This window comes from Cebus imitator, unplaced genomic scaffold (assembly GCF_001604975.1).
Source record: "Cebus imitator isolate Cc_AM_T3 unplaced genomic scaffold, Cebus_imitator-1.0 Scaffold124, whole genome shotgun sequence".
In the NCBI taxonomy this organism is placed as follows: domain Eukaryota; kingdom Metazoa; phylum Chordata; class Mammalia; order Primates; family Cebidae; genus Cebus; species Cebus imitator.
Window position 1 is genome coordinate 4940551 of NW_016107439.1, and position 21732 is coordinate 4962282.

The 21732-nt window shown below is 41.5% G+C and overlaps 1 protein-coding gene across 1 annotated transcript in view; it reads left to right on the forward strand.

The window, feature by feature from the left end:
* The window catches only part of TXK (TXK tyrosine kinase), a 68818-nt gene that overhangs the window by 3549 nt on the left and 43537 nt on the right, over window positions 1-21732 (forward strand). Inside the window, exons 2-5 of the mRNA XM_017540320.2 lie at window positions 17346-17400; window positions 18441-18543; window positions 19232-19437; window positions 21161-21226. Of these exons, the coding sequence (XP_017395809.1) occupies window positions 17346-17400; window positions 18441-18543; window positions 19232-19437; window positions 21161-21226 (430 nt within the window). The remainder of the gene's footprint in view (window positions 1-17345; window positions 17401-18440; window positions 18544-19231; window positions 19438-21160; window positions 21227-21732) is intronic.

Genomic DNA, 21732 nt, shown 5'->3' on the forward strand with positions numbered 1-21732 from the left:
GTGAGCATCTGCTCTTTATTTCCCTCAAGGTCAGAACTAAAGAAAATGCTGTAAATTACAGCAGGAAGGATTTGGTTACATATAAAATAAATCACTGTGAGGGTGGAGACAAGGACTTGATTGCCCAAGGGATTAAATAGAGGACTACCTATTGGTGGGTATTTTGAGGATTATTCTCTCTGGCATGGATTTGATGAAATCTCACTGTCCTTTCCAGCTGAGGTTAATTTGATTTGTTGGTAAGAATCACCTGTTTTCTTCCCTGTAAATTGCAGCTGGATGTGGCTACATTTTCTGCTGGGTAAAACAATGTGTGTTTACTGTTGACAAGTAGAACGCTAAGTGATGCCTCAAGATGTATTACTGTTCATCAAAGAAAAAAAAAAAAAAAAAGTCCAGCCAGGAAGATTGCTTAAGTTGAGGAGTTTGAGGTTGCAGTAAGCTGTGACTGTACCACTCCACTCCAGCCTGGGAGACAAAGTGAGACCCTGTCTCTTAAAAAAAAAAAAATTAAATATGTTTGTCAGGGTCATTTGCCAAAACCATCTGTTGTTTTAAGTGTTGTCATAGAAGCCTGGCTTCAAAGGCCGCTATAGGGTAGGAGGAGGTAATTGTGGAGCATGGGATATTGATCACACTGATGGGAGATTCTCAGTGGGGTCTCAGGGCACTGCTCCGGTGAGGTTCGGTTTGTGAAAATGTACTTGGTATTGCCAGCGTTTCCATCAACTCACAGTTGCCCTGAGAACAGGAGAGTTATTTAAAGGACAAGGCAACGGAGAGCATCTGGGGGCTTAAAAAGTTTACCTCTTAGCTCCCCTGTTTGTCTAATTGCTCTGCCTTTCTTTATTTCCAACTTACAGAGTAGAAAGGGTGGTTTTAAGTCTTGGCGGGCCTGCGGTACTGTTAAAAGGCAGGTTTCTGGGCTCATCTCCATAACTGGATCTGAGGGTAAAGTAAAGACGTTTTGGTCACACTGCCTTTCTTGGACCTCTCTTTTAGGAGTCCTATCTTACTCTTTTTTATATCTGATTCTCATACCAACTTTGTTAGATCGCTCCTTCCATTATTACTATTATGAATATGAAGATAAGGAGGGTAGCTGTGGTAAATGGCCTCTAAGATGGCCTGATGATATCTGCCTCCAGATATTCACACCCTTATGCAATCCTTCTCCTTGAGTATGAATTGGACCTAGTACCCCACTTCTTGTGATTAGAATATGGTAAAAGTGATGGAATGTCACCTCTGAGGCCAGGTTGCAGAGGCTGCGGCTCCCATTCCTGTGATCTCGGTCTTTTGGCTTCCTGCACATCGGCTGCCTTGTTGGGAGCACTCTCAGGCAGCCCATGGAGAATCTCCATCACAAGGAACCGAGGCACTGTGACCTGCTTGGAATCTGCTTAGAAGCGGATTCTCCAGCTCTTGTCGGGCCCAGCTTGACTGCAACTCCATGAGAGACTTGGATCCAGAGGCACCCAGCTAAACCATTCCTGAACTCCTGGCCCATGGAAAATGTGAGAAAAAGGTTGTAAGTCATCAGGTCTCACAATAATTTGTTTCCAACAATAGATAACTAAGTTTGTGGCAAAAGCAGGAGGAGCCGCAGATCAAAAAAGGGCTTGGCCACTTTCACCACCGTTTTGCCTGGGGCTGGAGTTTGATGCCCTTTCTGAAAAATAGGCTCAAGATTAAAATGGACACTAGCTGTGTCTTTTCTTTTGTCTTTAAATCATTTCAGTTTATCACTGCCTCAAGTGTGTGGTAATAACCGCAGCCGCCTTTTGTAACTACTGCGGATCCCCCTGTTGCTCTTCTGTGGAGCACCCCCAGCCCATCAGCACCCACACCCCCTTCACACCAAGGGTCAGTGAGCAGCACGGCTTCCTGCCCAGGGCCAGCCACACCCGTGGGCCTTGTGGCCAAGTGCTTCTTCCCATCACAAGCTGGCTCGATGTCTTGGGTGTGATGTCTGCGAGCTTGTTATGAACTTTGAGCTCACAGAATACAGTGTTCTAGGAAACACGGTTTTGAGACGTGGAGGAGGGGAGAGGTTGCAGGCAAGGTGCCTGTGAAGTCCAACTCACATCAGCCCCTTCTGAGAAAGACAGAAAAATTGCTGCATAGACCAAACAAGGGTTTGGGTGGCAGCTCTCTGTGCCTGGGGGCTTGCCCTGCTGGAGCGGGGGAACAGATGAGCAGCCAACATCAGGGAGACTCTGCCTTTCCTTGTAGCACGTTTTACTCCCGGGAACATTATTTAACCTGGTGCCCGGTACGCCATCCAGCTTCCAGGCTTCTAGAATCTTCCCCCACCCCCCACCGCACACACACAACAGGCCATAGACAGCTCAAGCACCATTCTTATCTTCCACTCAAATTGATCAGTTTGGTGTCCTGTTAGGTGCCTGTTTTCTCTTAGTTACCAATGATCCCCGTAAAGTAGTTCTCCCTCCTTTAAGGTTTCGCCAGCAGTATAATGTCAAAAAACAAAACAATAGAAGACTCTGGGGTCTAACACAAATTGCTCACTTCTTTTGTCCATACATTTAGAAAAACTAACATCTCTGAGGACCATCGCTTCTTAGAAGAATGGACATTTTAGTATCAAAAGGAAAAAAACACACGTGGGAACACACACAGACATACCCCAGGTATATAAAGGATCACGTCATACCCCAAATGTAAAAAGGGCATAAACTCAGAATAAAGGATAACTTTCTAAATTGAATAAACATTTATGTGAAAAACTCAGTGTCCCAACTTTACCTTTTTTCCCTCTGCTTGGTTTGGGGTCTTGGTTTGGCATCTAACTCCAAATCAAGAAGTCTGACTCTCGCACGTGGAAGCCTTTTCTAACTCCTGTTCTGAGGTAGAAATCCATGCTATAGCCAAGCTAGTTACGTGTCACGCTCCCCAGATAATATAGGTTAACGTGGCGAAAACATGCCTATCTTCAAAAGGCCGTTAAGAAATAGATGTAGTGGTGGGCATTTATGGCAGAATAATGAGGAAGTCTGGCTTTTCTGTAAATTTCTGGGGTTAAAAAAAAAGGCATATTTTGCAGCAAACTTACGGAATCAGCTCTGGTCATCCAGAGCCTTTTTCCAAAGTCGCAAGTTTTCAAGGCTTCGTTGCTCACCACAGCCCCGTCAACTGCAAAAGCAGCCGGCATCAGACATTCTTCATTTAAAAACCATAACCTGGAGCGCGTGGGTTGGGCGACAGCCCGGTCTTTGGGTTAAGGCAGCTCTCGAAACTGAGCTAGTTTCAAGCCGTGTTTTTAAATGAAAATCACTAGCCATGTGCCAGTTATTATGGTGACCAAATTCAGTAGGAATGCATTTCACTCAAAGCACGATTCAAAACGAAACCCTGACATCGGAAATGCCAGCGGATAAACTGGAGGTGATGACGTAAACTTCAAAACATTCGACGCGAGGAAACGGCAGTGGCTTTGCGTCCCACTCAGCCCTGGCCACAGCTCTTCACGTCTGTTCCTTCGTCCTCTTCCGAGATGACCTTAGGAGCTGCTCTGCGAAGGGGTGCTTCTCACTTTCGCATTCTTCCAGTGCCCCCTGGTGGAAACCCATTCCCAATCAGCCCAGCTGCCACCACTTAGGAACCTCTGGGGGCGGAAGGAATGCCAATAGGAGCCTGTCCCAGAGAACAGAGCGGGGCAAATCCTTCCCAGGAAAAAAAAAAAAAAAAAACACACCTGTCAAAGATGGGAGAGCCAACCGCCTACTCCATGACAGAGGTTGCGTTTCTAAAGGTCACAGATTAGGGCTGATGCAAATGCCCTATTTCTGATTTGCTGGCCCGAGACTCATCATTAGGGATATTTGCTGAAGAATAAGAAGTAGATGAAAAGAACAGTGAAAATGTAAGCCTGGGAGGGGAAGCTCAGCTTCTTCACTGATAATCTTCAAGCCTAAATATATTCTTTCCACATTTTCTTCTGGCAGGCAAATAGTCACTGCCTATCTCTGGGGCATTTTTGTCGCTCTGGCAAAGGCCCTTGATATGCATGACTTGCTGCCTAAGTTGGGAATTTGCTAAAAGCTCAAGAGCTTTCTCTCTGCAGGTCAATCGGCAAAACAATTCAAGGAATGGCTTCTGTAATCACAGAATGCCTGTGGAAGTGCACGCTCTATTTGCTTACCCGGAACACCTGTGCTGCTGTAAATTGAAAATGATCATGAATCGAATACTCCTCGTTACCTGCATTGGAATGAATTTTGGCCCAACACTTCTATAAATAAAGTATTAATGAAACGTTGGCCCAACACTTCTATTAAAAAAACCCTGTAAATAAAGATGGCTGCTGTCTTGGAAAGTCATGCCAAGCAAGAGAACACCAGGGAGCTGTTTGGCTTTCATTGTGTGATTTTTCTTCTCGCAATAATTATTTATCGGGCAGCAACTCTGCTGGGCAGAGGATGGAACCACAAACTTGTCAGTGGTTTGCCTTTCTGCTCACCGCTGCTCTTGGTCTTTGAGGGGGGAATTAAATAAAATTAGGTCATAATTAAAGCAGTGGTAGGGGTTAGTCTGTACCTTTCTTTAAAGGCAATTGTCTTTGGTACTGAATCAGTAAACATAAGAATTTTTGAAAATATTTCTCCTAAATTCCAGGCTGCAGAAGAGAGTGAAGGCAACCAAGGGGAATATTATTGGTGTGGCCATGTGTTGTGAGGTCAGTGAGCTGGGGGAAGCTTTTCTCTAGTCCCAGATACTCCTGCCTTATGACTGATACCAGCAATTTCTCTTTCAAAGTTCTTAACTCGACCAGGAATGGTGGCTCATGCCTATAATCCCAGCAGTTTGGGAGGCAGAGGCAAGTGGATTATTTGAGGTTGGGAGTTCGAGACCAGCTTGGCCACCGTGGTGAAATACCATCTCTACTAAAAATACAACAAAATTTAGCCAGGTGTGGTGGAGCGTGCCTGTAGTCCCAGCTATCTGGGAGGCTAAGGCAGGAGAATCACTTGAACCTGGGAGGCGGAGGTTGCAGTGAGCCAAGATCATGCCACTGCATTCCAGCCTGGGTGACAGAGCAAGACTCCATCTCAAACAAACAAAACATAACGAACAACCACACACATAAAGTTCTTGACACTTGAACAAGGTGGTTACCCAAAATTTAACTACTCATAGCCTATCGTTGGCCAGAAGTCTTAATAACATAAACGTTGATCAACACATATTTTGTGTGTTATGTGTATCATACAGTGTATTCTTTTTTTTAAAATTTTATTGCATTTTAGGTTTTGGGGTACATGTGATGAACATGCCAGATTGTTGCATAGGCACACACGTGGCAGTGTGATCTGCTGCCTTCCTCCCCATCACCCACATCTAGCACTTCTCCCCATGCTATCTCTCCCCAACTCCCCTCCCCCCACTGTCCCTCCCTTATTTCCCCCCAACAGACCCCAGTGTGTAGTGCTCCCCTCTCTGTGTCCATGTGTTCTCATTGTTCAACACCCACCTATGAGTGAGAACATGTGGTGTTTGATTTTCTGCTCTTGTGTCAGTTTGCTGAGAATGATGGTTTCCAGGTTCATCCATGTCCCTACAAAGGACACGAACTCATCATTTTTTATGGCTGCATAATATTCCATGGTGTACATGTGCCACATTTTCCCTGTCCAGTCTATCATCAATGGGCATTTGGGTTGTTTCCAGGTCTTTGCTATTGTAAACAATGCTGCAATGAACATTCGTGTGCACGTGTCCTTATAGTAGAATGATTTATAATCCTGTGGATATATACCCAGTAATGGGATTGCTGGGTCAAATGGAATTTCTATTTCTAGGTCAATAAAGTAACATGGAGAAAAGAAATGCTTTAAGAATGTCATAAGGAAGAGAAAATAGATTTACTATTCATGAAGTGAAAGTGACTCTTCACAAATGCCTTCATTCTCGTCATCTTGTTGGATAGTCTGAGAAGGAGGATGAGGAGGGGTTGGTCTTACTATCTCAGGGGTGACAGAGGCAGAAGAAAACCTTCAAGTAAATGTTTATACCATGTTGTTCAAGGGTCAAACTATTTAAATTTAACCTGTCGTGATGGTTAATGTTATGGATAAACATGGCTGGGACACAGTGCCCAGATATTTGGTAAAACATTATTCTGGATGTTTCTGTGAAGGTAATTTTGGATGAGATTAACATTTAAATTGGTGGACTTGGTGTAAAGTGGGTCACCCTCCATCATGTGGGTGGGGCTCATCCACAGTTGAAGGCCTTAACCAATGAAAGTCAGACCTCCCCTGAGCAAAGAGGAATTCTGCCAGCAGACTGCATCTGGGCTCAAACTCTTCTCTCACTCTCCAGCTTGCTGGCCTACCCTGTTAGATTTTGGACTTGCAGTTTCTATAATTGCCTGAGCCAGTTCCTTAAACCTTTCTCTGTGTTCGCCCTATTACAAATGTCATGCATACAAAGATGTACCTGCCTCGGCACTGCAGCACCGTCCCTGAGATTGAGATTGCACTGCAGTACAGAGCCATGTACATGTTTGTAAGTCTGACATTCGTAATGCGGAGTGCTGCATACAGCATGTTTACTACTTAACATCATGCCAGTCGTTTATACTTTACTGAGAAAAAGGGTGAGAGCCTCTACTGAGAGCTGCTTTGATTGCAAGGAGAGAGAGAGCCTCCTGGAGTCCCAAATGGGGGGAACATCTGCCTTTGAGTCAGGGGTAGAGATGGCTCAGAAGAGAGGAGTTGGAGCCGAAGATTCGCTTCGGTTTACTCGGCTTTTTCCTCCATTTTGTCTTCAGAGGGAAAACCACACCTGCTCCTATTTGGTTACCTGAAATGTATTTTGTGAGTACCCAGTAAATACTTGCTGAATGAGTTCTAGGGTACTGGGCGGGGGACACGGTGGCAAAGTAACTGAGTAGCTCCTATGTTCTAGCGATGTTCTCCTCTGTGATCTTATTTAATCTTCTCATCCACAAGGATAGCCTTAATTGTGACGCTCATGGACTCTGGGCTTGACTTCTGGCTCAGCTGCTTTTTACGTGATTAGATAAATGACTGAAGCTCTCTGTTCCTCTGTTTATGTGTAAGAGGGGAATCATAATGTTAGTATAGTAAGACAGCATGGTATAGTGTAATAAGATCTTACTATCTGTGATGCCTGGCATATGGTAAGGACTGAATTGGTAGAAGTGGGGAAACCCTTTCTTAGAAGACAGGTTTTATTACCTACATTTGCCAGATTTTGTTGCCCAAAATCACATTGTTGCTCCAGGAAAATGAAGCAGTGACTTGACTGCACGTTTGCCTGATACTAAAGCCTGCTCAACCCCGTATGTTCTTCTGATGAAAAAAAAAAAAAAAAAAAACTCAGAAAGTATCCACATTGTTAGGAGATGCTTGAGTGTATTTTAAATGTCTAAAACCCAGGAAAAAAAAAAAAAAAAAAACCACATTTGAATGACAGAGTATTTCATTTGACATCTCATAGTTTGGTGCTTTATTTTGGATGAGGATTTGTTTAAAAATATATATATCTGGAATAAAAGGCTAGGCTTATGAGCCACCACAAATGCTGGCCAAAGCTCTGGAAGCTCCGTCCTCACCTTTGTCATTCCACCCAGTCAAAAGGTCATGGTCAACTCATTTTTCTCTGTGGCCAGCATCATGCTGTGAAATACTGGCTGGCAGGATGAATTAGTGGAGAAAAAAAGAGCTCAGATGTAATGTAAGGGTGTTGATATTCATAGGGTCTTATTTAACAACTATTTATTGAGTTCTTGTTATGTGCTAGACACTGATGCTGGAAGCTAGGGAGAAGACAAAAAAAAAAAAAAAAAAAAAAAAAAGTAAAAAAAAAAAAAAAAAAAAAAAAAAATAGGGAGAAAAAAAAAAAAAAAAAAAAAGGATAAGATGCAGTCCCTGAGATTGAGAAGCTTACAGTCTGGTCCAGTGTCTCCACTGGGGTTGATTCTGCCCCCAGGGAACATTTGGCAATGCCTGGAAGCCTGGAAACACTTAGGTTTCCACAACTGGAAGGGGGTGATGGTGTGGGTGTCAGAATGGAGGGGGCTATGTTGCTGCTGGCATCTAGTGCATAAAGGCCAGAGCTGCGCCAAATATTCAATGGTACACAAGACAGCTCCCCACAATAAAGAATGATACCGTCTCAAACGATAGTAGTGAGATTGAGAAGCCCTGTGAGAGATGAAGCCTACACAGAGAAACTTAAATGACCGTCTCAGGTGGTACCTAATTAGGAGCCACAGGGCAGGGCCGACCATAGGTGCTTTAGGAACCGAAAGGAGAGTAGATGGGAATGGATTGCAATGGAAGTCTTCCTTTCCAGGCTGGAGGCAGAAACACATTTGTCTGTGAGAACAGAGCAAGCGGAAGCAGCTGGTGCAGCAGGAATTGGTGAATAGTAAAGAGTCATGGTGGGGTCAGTTATGGAAGACCTTGAAAGTGGGGGAACATATAGTGCTGAGGATGAAGAGCAGTTGGCTGAGGCAGGCTTTTAGGGAGATGGGCACATAGGGTGAATCAAAGGAGATAGCTCGGAGCAGAGACTCTAGATTCAGGTTCAAATCCTGGCTCCCTGCTGACTAGCCCATTGACTGTTGGTAAGGAGTAACTTCTCTGTGATTCAGGCTCCACATCTGTAAAGTGGCATCTGCTTCACAGGGTCACTGTGAGGACTAAGTGCATTAATGCAGAATTATAGGTGTGAGTTGATGAGCGCTTAGCCTTGGTTGTTGGCAGGGTGTGTAAGAAGGAAAAAGCCAAGCCCTGTGAACAGATTGATGGCAGATTGAGTGGAAAGGGTGGGGCTCAGGAAGAATCTAAGTTTTCTATGGTGGACTCATTCACAGACATGGGAAGATTAGAAAGGGGAAGTGACAGAATGATTTTCTTACTGAGGATAGTGAGGAAGATGATAATTCTGGTTGGGGAAAAGGTAAGACAGAGGCCAAATAAAAATCCTTTTGCATCAACGCTAAAAATGATGGACATGTAGAAAGTTGTCAATCATAGAATGGGTGCCTAACTATCAAATCACAGGCCTACTTGATCTTCTGGGTTTTTCCTTTTCTTTATAAATTTGAGTTTTGAAATATTTCAAGCATACAAAAAAAAAGTAGAGAATAATATGCTAGTGATGACTCAAGGATAAAGTGGCCATTAGATACACCTTTTGGCTTTGATATTACATAATTATATTAAAACATGAGGCTATATGGTCAGAGCTCACCTTGCTGGACCATTTTCCAACGGCTTCTAGGCTGAGAACTGTTTGCTCTGCTTGGCTTGTGGCCAAGTTGTTCTCTATCTTCAGTATCTATTCAGCCTCCCTACTATATAGACACCCAAGGTCTTATCTTCCCTTATTTCAAGGACTTTCATGACCAAGTTCTTCCTCTCTGGTCATATTGTTTACCACTTCCAATGAACCTGCTTGTTCTGTTTCAAATATCGTTTGCAAATTCCCATTAGGAATGAATCAAGACAGGTACATCCTCTGAGCAAGCTTATAATTTTGTGCTCTTTCAAACATCATTCATTCATTCACTGAACAAATAATTATTGAGTATTCATTGTGTCAAAAAGTGTTCTAGCCTCTTGGGATATAATAATTGTGAGCAAAATAGACAAAGGTGCTTGTTTACATACTTGCGAGGGAGACAAACAGTAAAGAAAAAAAGTTAGTAAGTAGCATAGCATGTTAGAAGGTGAGAAATGCACCAAAAAAGAAAGAGAAAAGTAGGGCAGAGTGAGGAACCTCAAAGTTAGAGAGTGCAGGCGGCTGTAATAATGGATCAGGGCGCTATTCACTTAGAAGGTGAGATTTGAGCAAAGACTTGAAGAGAATGGAGGGAGCTAAGACTGGAGGGATGAGTGCTCTGGAAAAACAAAAGCCAAGAACCTGTGGTGAGAGCAGGCCGGGTGGCTCCAGCAGCAGCATTGGGGTGTGGCTGAGTGAGATGAGCAGCTTATTTCAGAGGAGATGAGAGGCAACAGGAGGCCAGATCATGGAGGATTTTTTAGGCTCTTGTGGGACATTTAGCTATAACCCTGAGTGAAATGGAGAGGTTCTCAGACAAGGAGTAACATGATCCGAGAACCCCACAATTAATTTACATTAGGATTTAAATTAATTACTCTGGCTGCTGTGCTGCGAATAAAGCATAGTGGGAGGAGGAGAAGCGGGAAGAAGTTAGGAGGTTATTGGTGTGAGCCGGGCGAGGCGAGGGTGGCTTACCCATGGCGATGACGAATGAGGCGGGGAGAACAATGTGTGTGTGTGTTTTAAATTGTGGTGAAATATATATATCAAAGTTTTACCATTTTAACCATATTTGAGTGTACAGTTCAGTAACATTAAGTACATTGACACTGTTGTGAACCATAACCATTCTCTATCTCCAAAACTTTTTCATCATCCCAAATGGAAACTCTTGAATAAACAGCCTTCTGTATCCATGGGTTCCATATTCCTGGGTTCAATCAACTGTGGTCAAAAACATTTGGAGGAAAAAAAAGGATGGTTGTGTCTGTATTGAACATGTACAGACATTTTTCTTGTCATTATTCTGTAAACAATATAGTGTAACAATGATTTACATTGTGTTAGGTATTGTAAGTAATCCAGGGAGATTTAAAATATATGGGAGGAAGTGTGTAGATGATATGCAAATATCATTTTATGTTAGGATCTTAAGCATCTATGAATTTTTGATATTTGTGGGGAGATATGGAACCAATCTCTCATGGACACTGGAGAAGACTGTATTTTTTAAAGGCACAGTCAGCATGCTTTCTTGATAAATTGGCCTGGGTGTGAGAGAGAGAGGAGTCAAGGAGGACTAAGATTATTGACCTGAGCAACTGGAAAGATGGAATTGCTTTTGACAAGATGAGGAAGGGTGATACAGAGCCCATTTGGGGAGGGAGGAAGAAACAGAGTTCAGGTTTCATCTCCCGTTTACTTGAGGTATCTACTAGACATCTAAGTGGAAAATTTGAGAAGGCTTTTGGGTAGGTGAGTCTGGAGTTAATTAGAACTGGGCTAGATGTGTACATTTGGATATCATCAGTTGATAGATGATTTTTAAAGCTCAGGAGGCAATGGGATAATCAAAAGAGTGAATAAGACAAAGAAAAGAGATCAAAAGCTTTGGGGGAAATCTAGCATGATTAAGAGGTCAGGGAGGTGGAGAACAAAGCAGCAAGAGACCAACAAGGAGGCTGGTGGCTCACGCCTGTAATCCCAGCACTTTGGGAGTCCAAGGCAGGTGGATAACGAGGTCAGGAGTTCAAGACCAGGCTGGCTAACATAGTGAAATCCCATCTCTACTAAAAATACAAAAATTAGCCAGGCATGGTGGCACGTGCGTATAGTCCCAGCTACTCAGGAGGCTGAGGCAGGAGAATTGCTTGAACCCGGGAGCCAGAGGTTGCAGTGAGCCAAGATGGTGCCACTGCACTCCAGTCTGGTGACAGAGCAGTCAGCCTCAAACAAACAAAAAAGAGATTTATTTCTAGATTTTACGATAAATAGGGAGCAGATCAATGGAGGAAATAAGATCATGAGAAGTTTTTTTTTTAATGGCTAAAGTAACTGTATATATGTATATATGTATGTATATATTTGCTAATGATCCAGTAGAGAGGGAAAAATGGTGATATAGGAGAAGGAGGGAGTATTTTTAAAGTTTTGAATTGAATACCTCCGAGTGGGCTTGGGCACAACATTTTGCCACAGTCTACACTCTATTCTGAACTACTTCATTCACTTATGTAACCTACATTTAGTTTTGCATCCTCTGGCCTGGATAGATACAGATCTATTTGGGGCTGTAAAACAACACTGGAATAAACTGGTTAGAATGTAAATGAGACCCATTCCTGCTAATGTCAACAGAGTCCTCAAGTGCTAATGCACTCGCTCTTCCAAGAGCGGTATTTTGGCAGTTTGCTCATGCAGACACCAGCAGGCCCAGAAGATGAAAATGGACAGTCAGAAGCAGCTGAAATCCAAACACCAAAGAACATGATGTAGTGCAGATTGTTGGGAATTAGTAATTTATTTTATTTTTGTCTCCAGAAGTTAAGTCTTTGGGTGGACCATGGAAAATGACTAATTTCTGGGTGCAGGAAAAGGAAGAGAGAAAGTTGTTAAATCAAGGGGGAGTGATGAAAGAGCAGTGGGTGCAAAGGTGAGTCTTTGGTTGGGCTTGTACTTGATCTGTATGTCCCGGGTAGAGAAGAAAGGTTTCCCGTTGGACCATCCATGTTTCTGTGGCTCAACAACTGAGTAATAGTGATGTCCAGATTAGAGAAAGGCAAGTCATTGGTGCATGAATGTAGATTTGGGAGATCAACTTCTTTAATAGGAAAGGAACTAATAATATGTACTGATGATGTGTAGGGAATAAATTTTGCAGCCAGCCTCTAAGATGACTCAGTGTTCCCCACATTTTCGTTTTCATTCCTCTCCATCCTAAACTCTATCTTGGAAACAAAATCTGTAAGGGTTAGTTCAACATCCTTCTAAGCCTTCTGGGTTCTGGTTGGAGTATACCTATGGGGAACCCTGGAGTGAAGTTGTAGTGAGGTTGTTGTGTTCCTAAACAGCAGATCACAGATCCCCTCAAAGTGATCTCTGCTCTACCGCTACTCTCTCTCCCCATCCTGGTCCTTTTGAACCTAGGGGTGGTGATAGTTCCACTACTGCTGGACCTGGTTCCCTGTGTATCTTTTGTGGTTTCCTTACCCCCATTCACTACTTTGTAACTAGTCCCTTTAAAATAACGCTTTCAAAGTTAGTCTAAGTATGTCATGTTTCCTCTTGTAACCTCAACTAATACAGTAATTGATATCAGAAGAGGCTCTAGGAAGCAGATTCAGCGTTGGGTCTGGGATTTATTTGGTCATATATTTAGAGGTCCAGAGATACCCTTTGCTGGGAGAAATAACTCAGTTATCAATTACTCAAATTGTCATTGGTAGTGCTTGGGATAGAGGGCAAAGAGAGGGCAAGATGCTGGCTTTATGGAGTTTCAGGAAAGTCCCAACAAGAAAATTGCAGCACAAACCTCTAGGAATAAGGAGTAATGCCTTGACTCTGTGCTGATAATTATTTTCCATTTCAAAATTAGCTCCTGACTTGCTACTGGTAAAGAGTAAATGCTCAATCACAGATTATCAAATATTTATGTGATCCAAGCTGCCTATCATGAGCTGAGTGTTATCTGATTCAATGAACTATGAAATCGGGCTAGTTTTCTATCCTAATCTAGAAGTGTCATATTTGAAAGTGGGCCCTAGCAGATCCAGAAGCTTCCAGAAAGCTTCATAAGCATGCAACATCTACTCACATTGTACTTGCTCTTTCTGCTTCTACTTTAACTCACACCAGTGGCCTCCTGGGTAGTTCTCCAACAGCTAATGGAAGAAAAATCTCTGGCTTGATTTACAGGAAGATCTGCATCATAAATGTGTACCAACAGGAAATAGCCATTGTACTACAGCCTCATTCAGAGGTAGCCTGGTAGACAGTGTTGAAATAAAGTCCTCCCAGAACTTCAGGAAACACATATGTTTATTCATTTTGTTAGGGAAAAAGATAGTTTGAGGCATTGATCTACCTTGATTCATGGGCAATGGTAAAAACAAATTGGCCTCCCAATGGGAACTAGGAAGGAACAAAATTGGGAGATTGGTGACAAAAAGATCTTGGGGAAAGGAATGTGGTTGAATTTCTTAGAACAGGGACAGAGTAGGAAGATGTAACCAGAAATTGACAAGATGACCCATGTCGTGAAGGGAGTTAGCTTTTTCTTAGTCTCACTGGTGCTTGTTCAATGGTCCCCTGAATACCTTACCATGTGTCCCATAACTCCAAAGCAGCTGACTTGATAGAACAGAAGAATGGCCTTTTAAAGGCTCAATTACTATCACACCTGGAAGACAACATCTTGCAAAGTTCAGGTACGGTCCTGTAGGATGCAATCAATGTCTTAGACCATCAGCAGATATGCTTTTGTTTTTCCATAGCCAGGACACATGAGTCTGGAAATGAAGCAGTGGAGACTGGAGCAGCCTCTCTCACCATTTTGTCTCATAATCAACTGGGTATTGTTGTTTACTTTCCCTATGACCTTGGTTTTTGTTTTGGAGATCCCATTGCCAAGAGAAGAATCCTTGTATTAGGAAATATTGAAAGTTGAACTGCCCTCTGGCCACTGTGGGATTCCCTATGCTACTGAATTTATAGGCCCTGAAGGGGGTCAGTATAGCTGGGGTGATTATCCTGATTAACAGGGTATAATTGGGGGCGTGCATCGCAATTAAGACAAAGAGGACTTTGTTTAAAAATTAGGGAATGCATTAGCTTCATTTCTTAGTATTCTTAATAGTCCCGGTCAATGGAAAACTGTAGAAATCCCACAAAGACAAGACTAAACAAAGACCCAAATCCTACAGGAATGAATATTTGGGCACCATCTTCAGCCAAGGTGTTGGCAGTGGCAAACGGGAACATGGAATGGATGATGGAGGAGGGCATATGTGATTTCCACATTAGAATAGGTCAGGTGTGGTGATTCATGCCTGTAATCCCAGCACTTTGGGAGGCCAAGGTGGGTGGATCACTTGAGGTCAGGAGTTGGAGACCAGCCTGGGTGACATGGAGAAATGCCTTCTCTACTAAAAACTATAAAAAATTAGCTGGACAAGGTGGCATGTGCCTGTAATCCCAGCTACTCAGGAGGCCTGAGGCAGGAGGATCACTTGAACCTGGGAGGTGGAGGAGGTTGCAGTGAGTCAAGATAGCACCACTGCACTCCAGCCTGGCCAATGCAGTGAGACTATGTCTAAAAGAAAAAAAGAAAGAATAAATGGATGCCGAGGGGTGGACTGGGCTGGCTGTGTCATGTCTGCTCCCCTCCCTACTGGTCCACTCTCTGCATTTCACCAGCCTGCTCTTGGCTCCTGTGTGGTTTACATAAAACTATCTGGCTTCTCACTGGCTTAGGCCAATGGAGAGCCCAGCAAGGAGGGGGGAAGGAGAGTGGAGTAAGGATATTTATCCTCCTGATTTTCTGGCTATGAAGTCTCCTTGGGCCATCTGTGTCCTCAGATGAGTGATAAGTGCTCTTTTCCAGGTGACCTGTGCCACAGATACCCTCTCTTCCTGGGTTCTGGTAGCCCTCCCTTCCCTCCTCACTTTGTTAGGTGTGGTGACGGTTCAGCTCTGCATTCCTGCCCTCTCCTTGTAGTTTTACTACACTCTGCCTACATCTCTGTAATTACTTCCTTTTATAAATAAATCTTTCTCAACATATTCCCATTCGAGTGTGCCTTCTGATTCTTGTTGGGATCCTGACTGATCCCTCTATGTTCCAGGGACTTTAAAAGATGTTATCTAATTGGTTCTTCACCACAATCCTATTAGTGCCAGTCTTCTTGATTACCCTCTTAATGTATACCTGGCGTTGTCCTAGGTGTTTTACATGAATCAATTCAATTAGTCCTCACCATTGCCTTACTAAGACATCCTATTATTCCCATTTTACAGACGAGGGAACTGAAGCACAGAACATTTAACAGTATACTCAAAGTCATAAAGTTAGACATTAATCTCTGCCTTGTAGGGCTTCTCAAAGGGAGTACATACTATTTGCCTCATTTTTACAGTTGGGAAAACTAAGATTTAGAGAAGTAAAGGGACTTATCAAGATGTAGTCAGCCGGGTGGCTAGGGCTAACCCCAGGGTCTGTCTCCCTTCAAAGTGAATGCTCACCTCTAAGGTGCTCTGCTGCCTCCTGAATACTTTAGTTTCCGATGTCAATATAAGTATGAACTGATACGGAAGTGCAGGTCTTATGAAAATTTTCCTTTTGAAATTCAAAATTTATTTCTGGTCTTTATTTTAAATTTAATTCACTCTATTTTATTGAAGACAGAGTCTCAACTCACTGCAGACTCTACCTCCCAGGTTCAAGGGATCTTCCAACCTCAGCCTCCTGAGTATTGGCGACTACAGGCATGCACCACCATGCCTGGCTAATATTTAAAAAAAATTTTTTTGGGGGTAGAGTTGGGGTTCTGCCATGTTGCCCAGGCTGATCTCGAACTCCTGGGCTCAAGCGATCTGCCTGCCTCAGCATCCCAAGGTACTGGGATTAGAGGCGTGAGCCACCACCCTCGGCCTATTTATGGACTTTAAAAAGGAAAATCATCTCACAAATAAAGATGAAGCTTGACAATGAAAGTGTAGGCATAACCCAGACTTACTAGCTAGTTCTTTCTTCAAATATTGTTATCTTTAAACTTAATTCATATTAAGAGCCTACGTTTTATGGAATACTATGCAGCCATAAAAACAAATGAGTTCACGTCCTTTGCTGGGACATAGATGAAGCTGGAAGCCATCCTTCTCAGCAAACTAACAGAGGAACAGAAAACCAAACACCACATGTTCTCACTCATAAGTGGGAGTTGAACAATGAGAACACGTGGACACAGGGAGGGGAACATCACACACTGGGGCCTGTCAGGGGATTGGGGGAAAGGGAAGGGAGAGCATTAGGATGAATACCTAATGCACATGGGGCTTAAAGCCTAGATGGATGGGTTGATGAGTGCAGCAAACCACCATGGCACATGTATATCTATGTAGCAAACCTGCGCATTCTGCACATGTATCCCAGAACTTAAAGTTAAGAAAAAAAAATACCTAGATTCCTCCCCAGATAGTCTAATTTTATTGGTCTGAGGTATGCAGGGTATGACCTTAGCTCCAGAATATTTTTAAAGCTCCTCAGATAATTCTAACATGCAGCTAAGGTTTAGAACCATTTTTAAATTACAATAGATAAAAAAATAATAAATAAAATTCCACTGAAATGTTGATGGAATTAAAAAAAAAAAGCCTATAGGTTAATCAATTTAATTTAAAAAATTGACAGACCTAATTCAAAATCCCTGCTAACAGATTTCCCAGGGGAGCATTGCTTTTGAAATCCTATTCTCTTGTACATTTATTAGCCAACATTAGTCCTGACAAAGATAAAAGAGAATACACTGGTCATTTATCACTCACAGACTGAGGAAATGCAAAAACCAGACCAGAGGAGAAGAGCCTGAGAAGGGAAACCACACTGGCCAACGTGCCAGGAACTTATTTTTTGCTTTAGTGACAGTTACTTGTCTTCTACTAGTGAAGGAAGGCGTGATAGAGACTTTCATACGCTTTATAACAATTCATATCTCCCCCCTCTTAGAGACACCCTCAATATCACATACTCATGGCTTTCTAACAGCTAAGAATGATCTGCTTTTCAGATAACACCATCCAGTCGGTTTTCTGTTGCTGCTGTTGCTGTTCAGTGCAGAAGCGGTAAGTCTACTTCCGAGGGCAATTTTTTGAAAATTATTTAATTCAGTTTCTTTATTACCTGTGGAGTCACCATTTCTGTTTGCACCTGCTGTTCCCTCTACCTGGGAACCCTTCTCTCATTTTCTCCCTGTTGAATGCCTATTTGTTTAAAGGTCTAGGTCAAATGTCAGGTCATCTGGGATCCTTTCCTGATCCTTTAGGCTTAGTGGTTCATTCCATTGTGTTCCCACAGTGGGCGGCATGGTTCTCCACTTAATTTTTATTTCGTGTATGTTGTTTATAGGTCTGTGCTCCAATAGGTAATTTTTGCCCTTTAAGGGCAAGAATCCTCTCTTAGTTATCTGTCTCCCCAAAACTATCAGTGTATCTTATACTTTGATGGCAGTTAATAACTCTGTAAGAATTAAATCCAAGGCAGCATGTTAACAGAAAAAGCTAACATTTAACAGGAGTGTCCTGTATATCAGATACTATGCTAAAAGATTTATTTTTATTAACTCACGTAGTTCTCAAAACACCTACTTTTTTTTTTTTTACAATCCCCATTTTACAGATGAGGAAATTGAGGCTTAGAAAGGTTACATTGCTTACCCAAGGCCACTCTATGAAATGGTGGAGCTTGGATTCAAACTCATGTTCCTAATCACTATACCATGTCTATTTATAACAAAAAGACACCATCAAATGAGGTAATGCATATAAAAGGACAAGCACCAAGCCAGATACAGAGTAAGTTTTCATTACCATGATTATAATTTATGCCCCAAAGATGCACCAGACTCTACTGGGAATGTGACATGTTTTCGCAATTTTGTTTTATAACAACTTGACACTCTTAGCATCTCTAGTTCCTGCGTAAGAAAACTTAAGTTCCTAAAACTAGTAATTTGCTCAGGGAGATGGAATTAGGAAACCTTCTAAATGAAAAAGCAGTTGGAAAGAGACCTGGATTTTTCTACTCTTTCTGTGAAAATCTAGTGGATCTATAGATACCTTTTGTACAAATAATTATTTGTAACATGATTGCTTTTCAATGTCAGACAAGTGAGAACACACATAAGCTTGAGCACAGATGAGGAGCTTCCAGAAAAGTACACCCAGCGTCGCAGGCCGTGGCTCAGCCAACTGTCAAATGAGAAGCGAGTGAGTATCATTTTGGCAGGCAAGAGGGGAATGGAGAAGGTTGTCTTTTTAGAATCTTCATTCATGAGGTGCTGTTTGTTGCCCAGAATCTAGGATCAGGCTTGGCCCAAAATAAGTGCTCAATAATTTGTGAAGGAATGTTCTAGAAGAAAGTCAAAGGGAAAAAAAGACCAGTTAAAATTGGCTACCTATATTTAAAGACAGAACTTGCTAATGGGAAACGAGTAGGGGAAAAACATATTTTGGCTCCTGTCATTTTGAGGCTGAGATTAATTTTCCCTTCAGTGAAAACAGCATTCTTAGGAAGTATGGTAAATCCAAGCACAAGCTGCCACCACATGAAAAGAAAAAGGCCATTTTTCTTCTTCCAAGAGAGAAAAAATTCTTAAAACAAGGTGAGACTATTGAAGAAGAGTACATCATCTTTTGAGACTTTTGATATGAAAAAAATCCAGTAAAATGCTGGCAAGAGAACTTGTGATCTCAAAAATGTAAAAATGATGAGTGTGTTGCTGGAGCCAAAAGGAGCTTTATAGTTAGTCCTTTCCTACATTTATCCCATCCTGGCTTCTGCCTTGGGATAGCTGGATAAGAAAAGTGAGGCAGAAGGCAAGATACTTTATCCCTATTTTTTTTAGTACAGATTATTAAAATGATAGTAAAACAACTCACTTCTTGGTTTTCACAGTCCAACAGGGGCCGTGTGCAACCGTTGAAACGAAAGCCACTGCCTCCTCTGCCACCCTCTGAGGTTGCTGAAGAGAAGATCCAAGTCAAGGCACTTTATGATTTTCTGCCCAGAGAACCTTGTAATTTAGCCTTAAGGAGATCAGAAGAATACCTGATATTGGAGAAATATAATCCTCACTGGTGGAAGGCAAGAGACCGTTTGGGGTAAGACACTTATATGACTTAGTCAGTATCCAGTTCCTCCAACACCAAGGAGACTATTTAGTGACTCAGGCTTGTAACTCTTCCCTCTGCATGAAATGGAACCAGTCCCCTCTCCTGCAAGGTATGTGAGAGAATGAGAGAACAGTGATTTCAGGCACAGCCTCAGAACCAGATACACCTGGCTTCACATCCTGATACTGTCACTTACTATTGTGTGTCCCTGGGCAAGTCACTTACCCTCTCTGAGTTTTTGTTTTTTTATTTGTACGATGAAAATAATAATTCTGACAATGTAGTTTCTTATTCTGATTTGTACTTTTATTTGGAAATTTGTTGGTTTTTTTTTTTTTTTTTTTTTTTTCTAAGGTAAGAACAGAAATAGTATCTTATTCACTTTTATGTTTTTACAATAACTAGTTTTGGAAGCAAACATTGCAGTCGCTGCTGAATGAGATTAGAAAGAAAAAAGACCCTGGGATGCAGATAGGATTCATTGTGTCAGTTGCAACAGATGGTTAACGCCTGACTAGAGTCCTGAGTTGAGAGGAATTCCAAGGAATATCTGGACTTCCTGAGAGAGAAGGCTGGCATTGATTTCTGATATTTGCCAAGATTTAGAGATTATAAGTATCCAAGTATTACAAGCATGTAAATTACATACCTCTTTCTTCAACTACATTTTCTCAATGATGTGGCCCTCTTTAACAGTTCTCAACATGTGATGGAGACTTTTCAATGGCAAAAGAGGCATTAGTAGGTTCAGGACTGTGTAATTAGCCACACCTGCAGGTGGGTATTGGCATGCCTCAGACTTAAAAGTTGAATTTTTGAATTCACGGTTAGTAAGTGAATAGAGTCTTTAAAAAAATATAATATGCAAACATTAATGTCAAAAATTTGCTTTGCCACTACCTTCAAACCCAAGTGTTTCCCCAAAAGTAAATATTATTATGCATTTAGTATATTTTCAGATTATTTTCAGTGTGCTTACATTCACATATCAAAATATATGGTATTGTTTGTAGAATTAATTTACCTAAATCTTATCATACTTTATGCATGATTCTGCAACTTACTTTTATTTCTTAATAATATGTCTTGGAGATCTTTTTGTAATTTCAAATGTTGGTTAAGGTATAGGGAATTGAAACCTCTACCATGCTGATAGGTGTGTAAGTTGGTGTATCCTACTTTGATGGAAATTTACTGCATATCCTGAAAGATGCACATATCCTGTGACTTAGCAATTCCCCTCCTTGCTATCTATCTTTGAGAAATATTCTTACTTTTGTACAAGAAGGCAGTTCAAGGATTTCTTTATGGCATTGATCCTACTAGGGAAGTGGCTAAACTAGAATACCTATACTACGGAATACTTTTCAGCAATTGAAAAGAATGAAGGCAGTATCTTTGTAATTGCTGTGTTTTTAACATAGTCACTATGACATCAGATGACCGTTTAAGTGCATGCCCTCTTTTCTCTCTAAAAAGATTGTGGGATCATAAAAACTCTTAAAGTATTCACACTGCAAGTCGGGCTCTTAATACATTTCTTGTACAGAGATTTTTGTTGAGTTAGAAATGAAAAAAACTTTTTTCTCTTTTTAGCAATTTAATCAGTAAAATGAATTTGATTCTCCTGAGATCCTTACAATTTTAAAAGGCTGTGATAATGCCACAAACATGCCAAGCATTTTGATTTTTGCTTTTTCTTTTGTTACAGGAATGAAGGCTTAATCCCAAGCAACTATGTGACTGAAAACAAAATAACTAATTTACAAATATATGAGTAAGTCTTCCCCAAAATATGGCCCATGGTTAACCTATGAATATCAGGGACATTTTGGCAGCTTGTAAGTATAGATACTGTTTTTGGTCTGTAAAAGGAAAAGAAAGTAACACATTTGACAGCATTAATAATAAAGAGATCTTTGATCCTTATCATGGTTGATTCAGAAACTTCTTTTTCTTAAACTTATTTCTGTTCTGTTTTGTATAGCCACTTTTTCTGTTTTAGCAGTGACAGACTGAAACCAAACACTCATCTGGCACTTGTTTTACTGTATATTCTACTATATAGTTTAGTTTAAAAAACGACATTAAATTTGCAGTGAGTGGTAAATTGGACTTAACTGTATAGATGAATTACATTTTGGCTCATGTTTTCATATGTTTTAGAAATAGCTGAAGATATGAACTAGGCTAAATGCTGTAGTTTGGAAGAACCCTTTGGCATATTCACTAGAGTTCTGCTTGAAATCTATTTTTGTTACAGTTATAGATTTGGAAGATGGA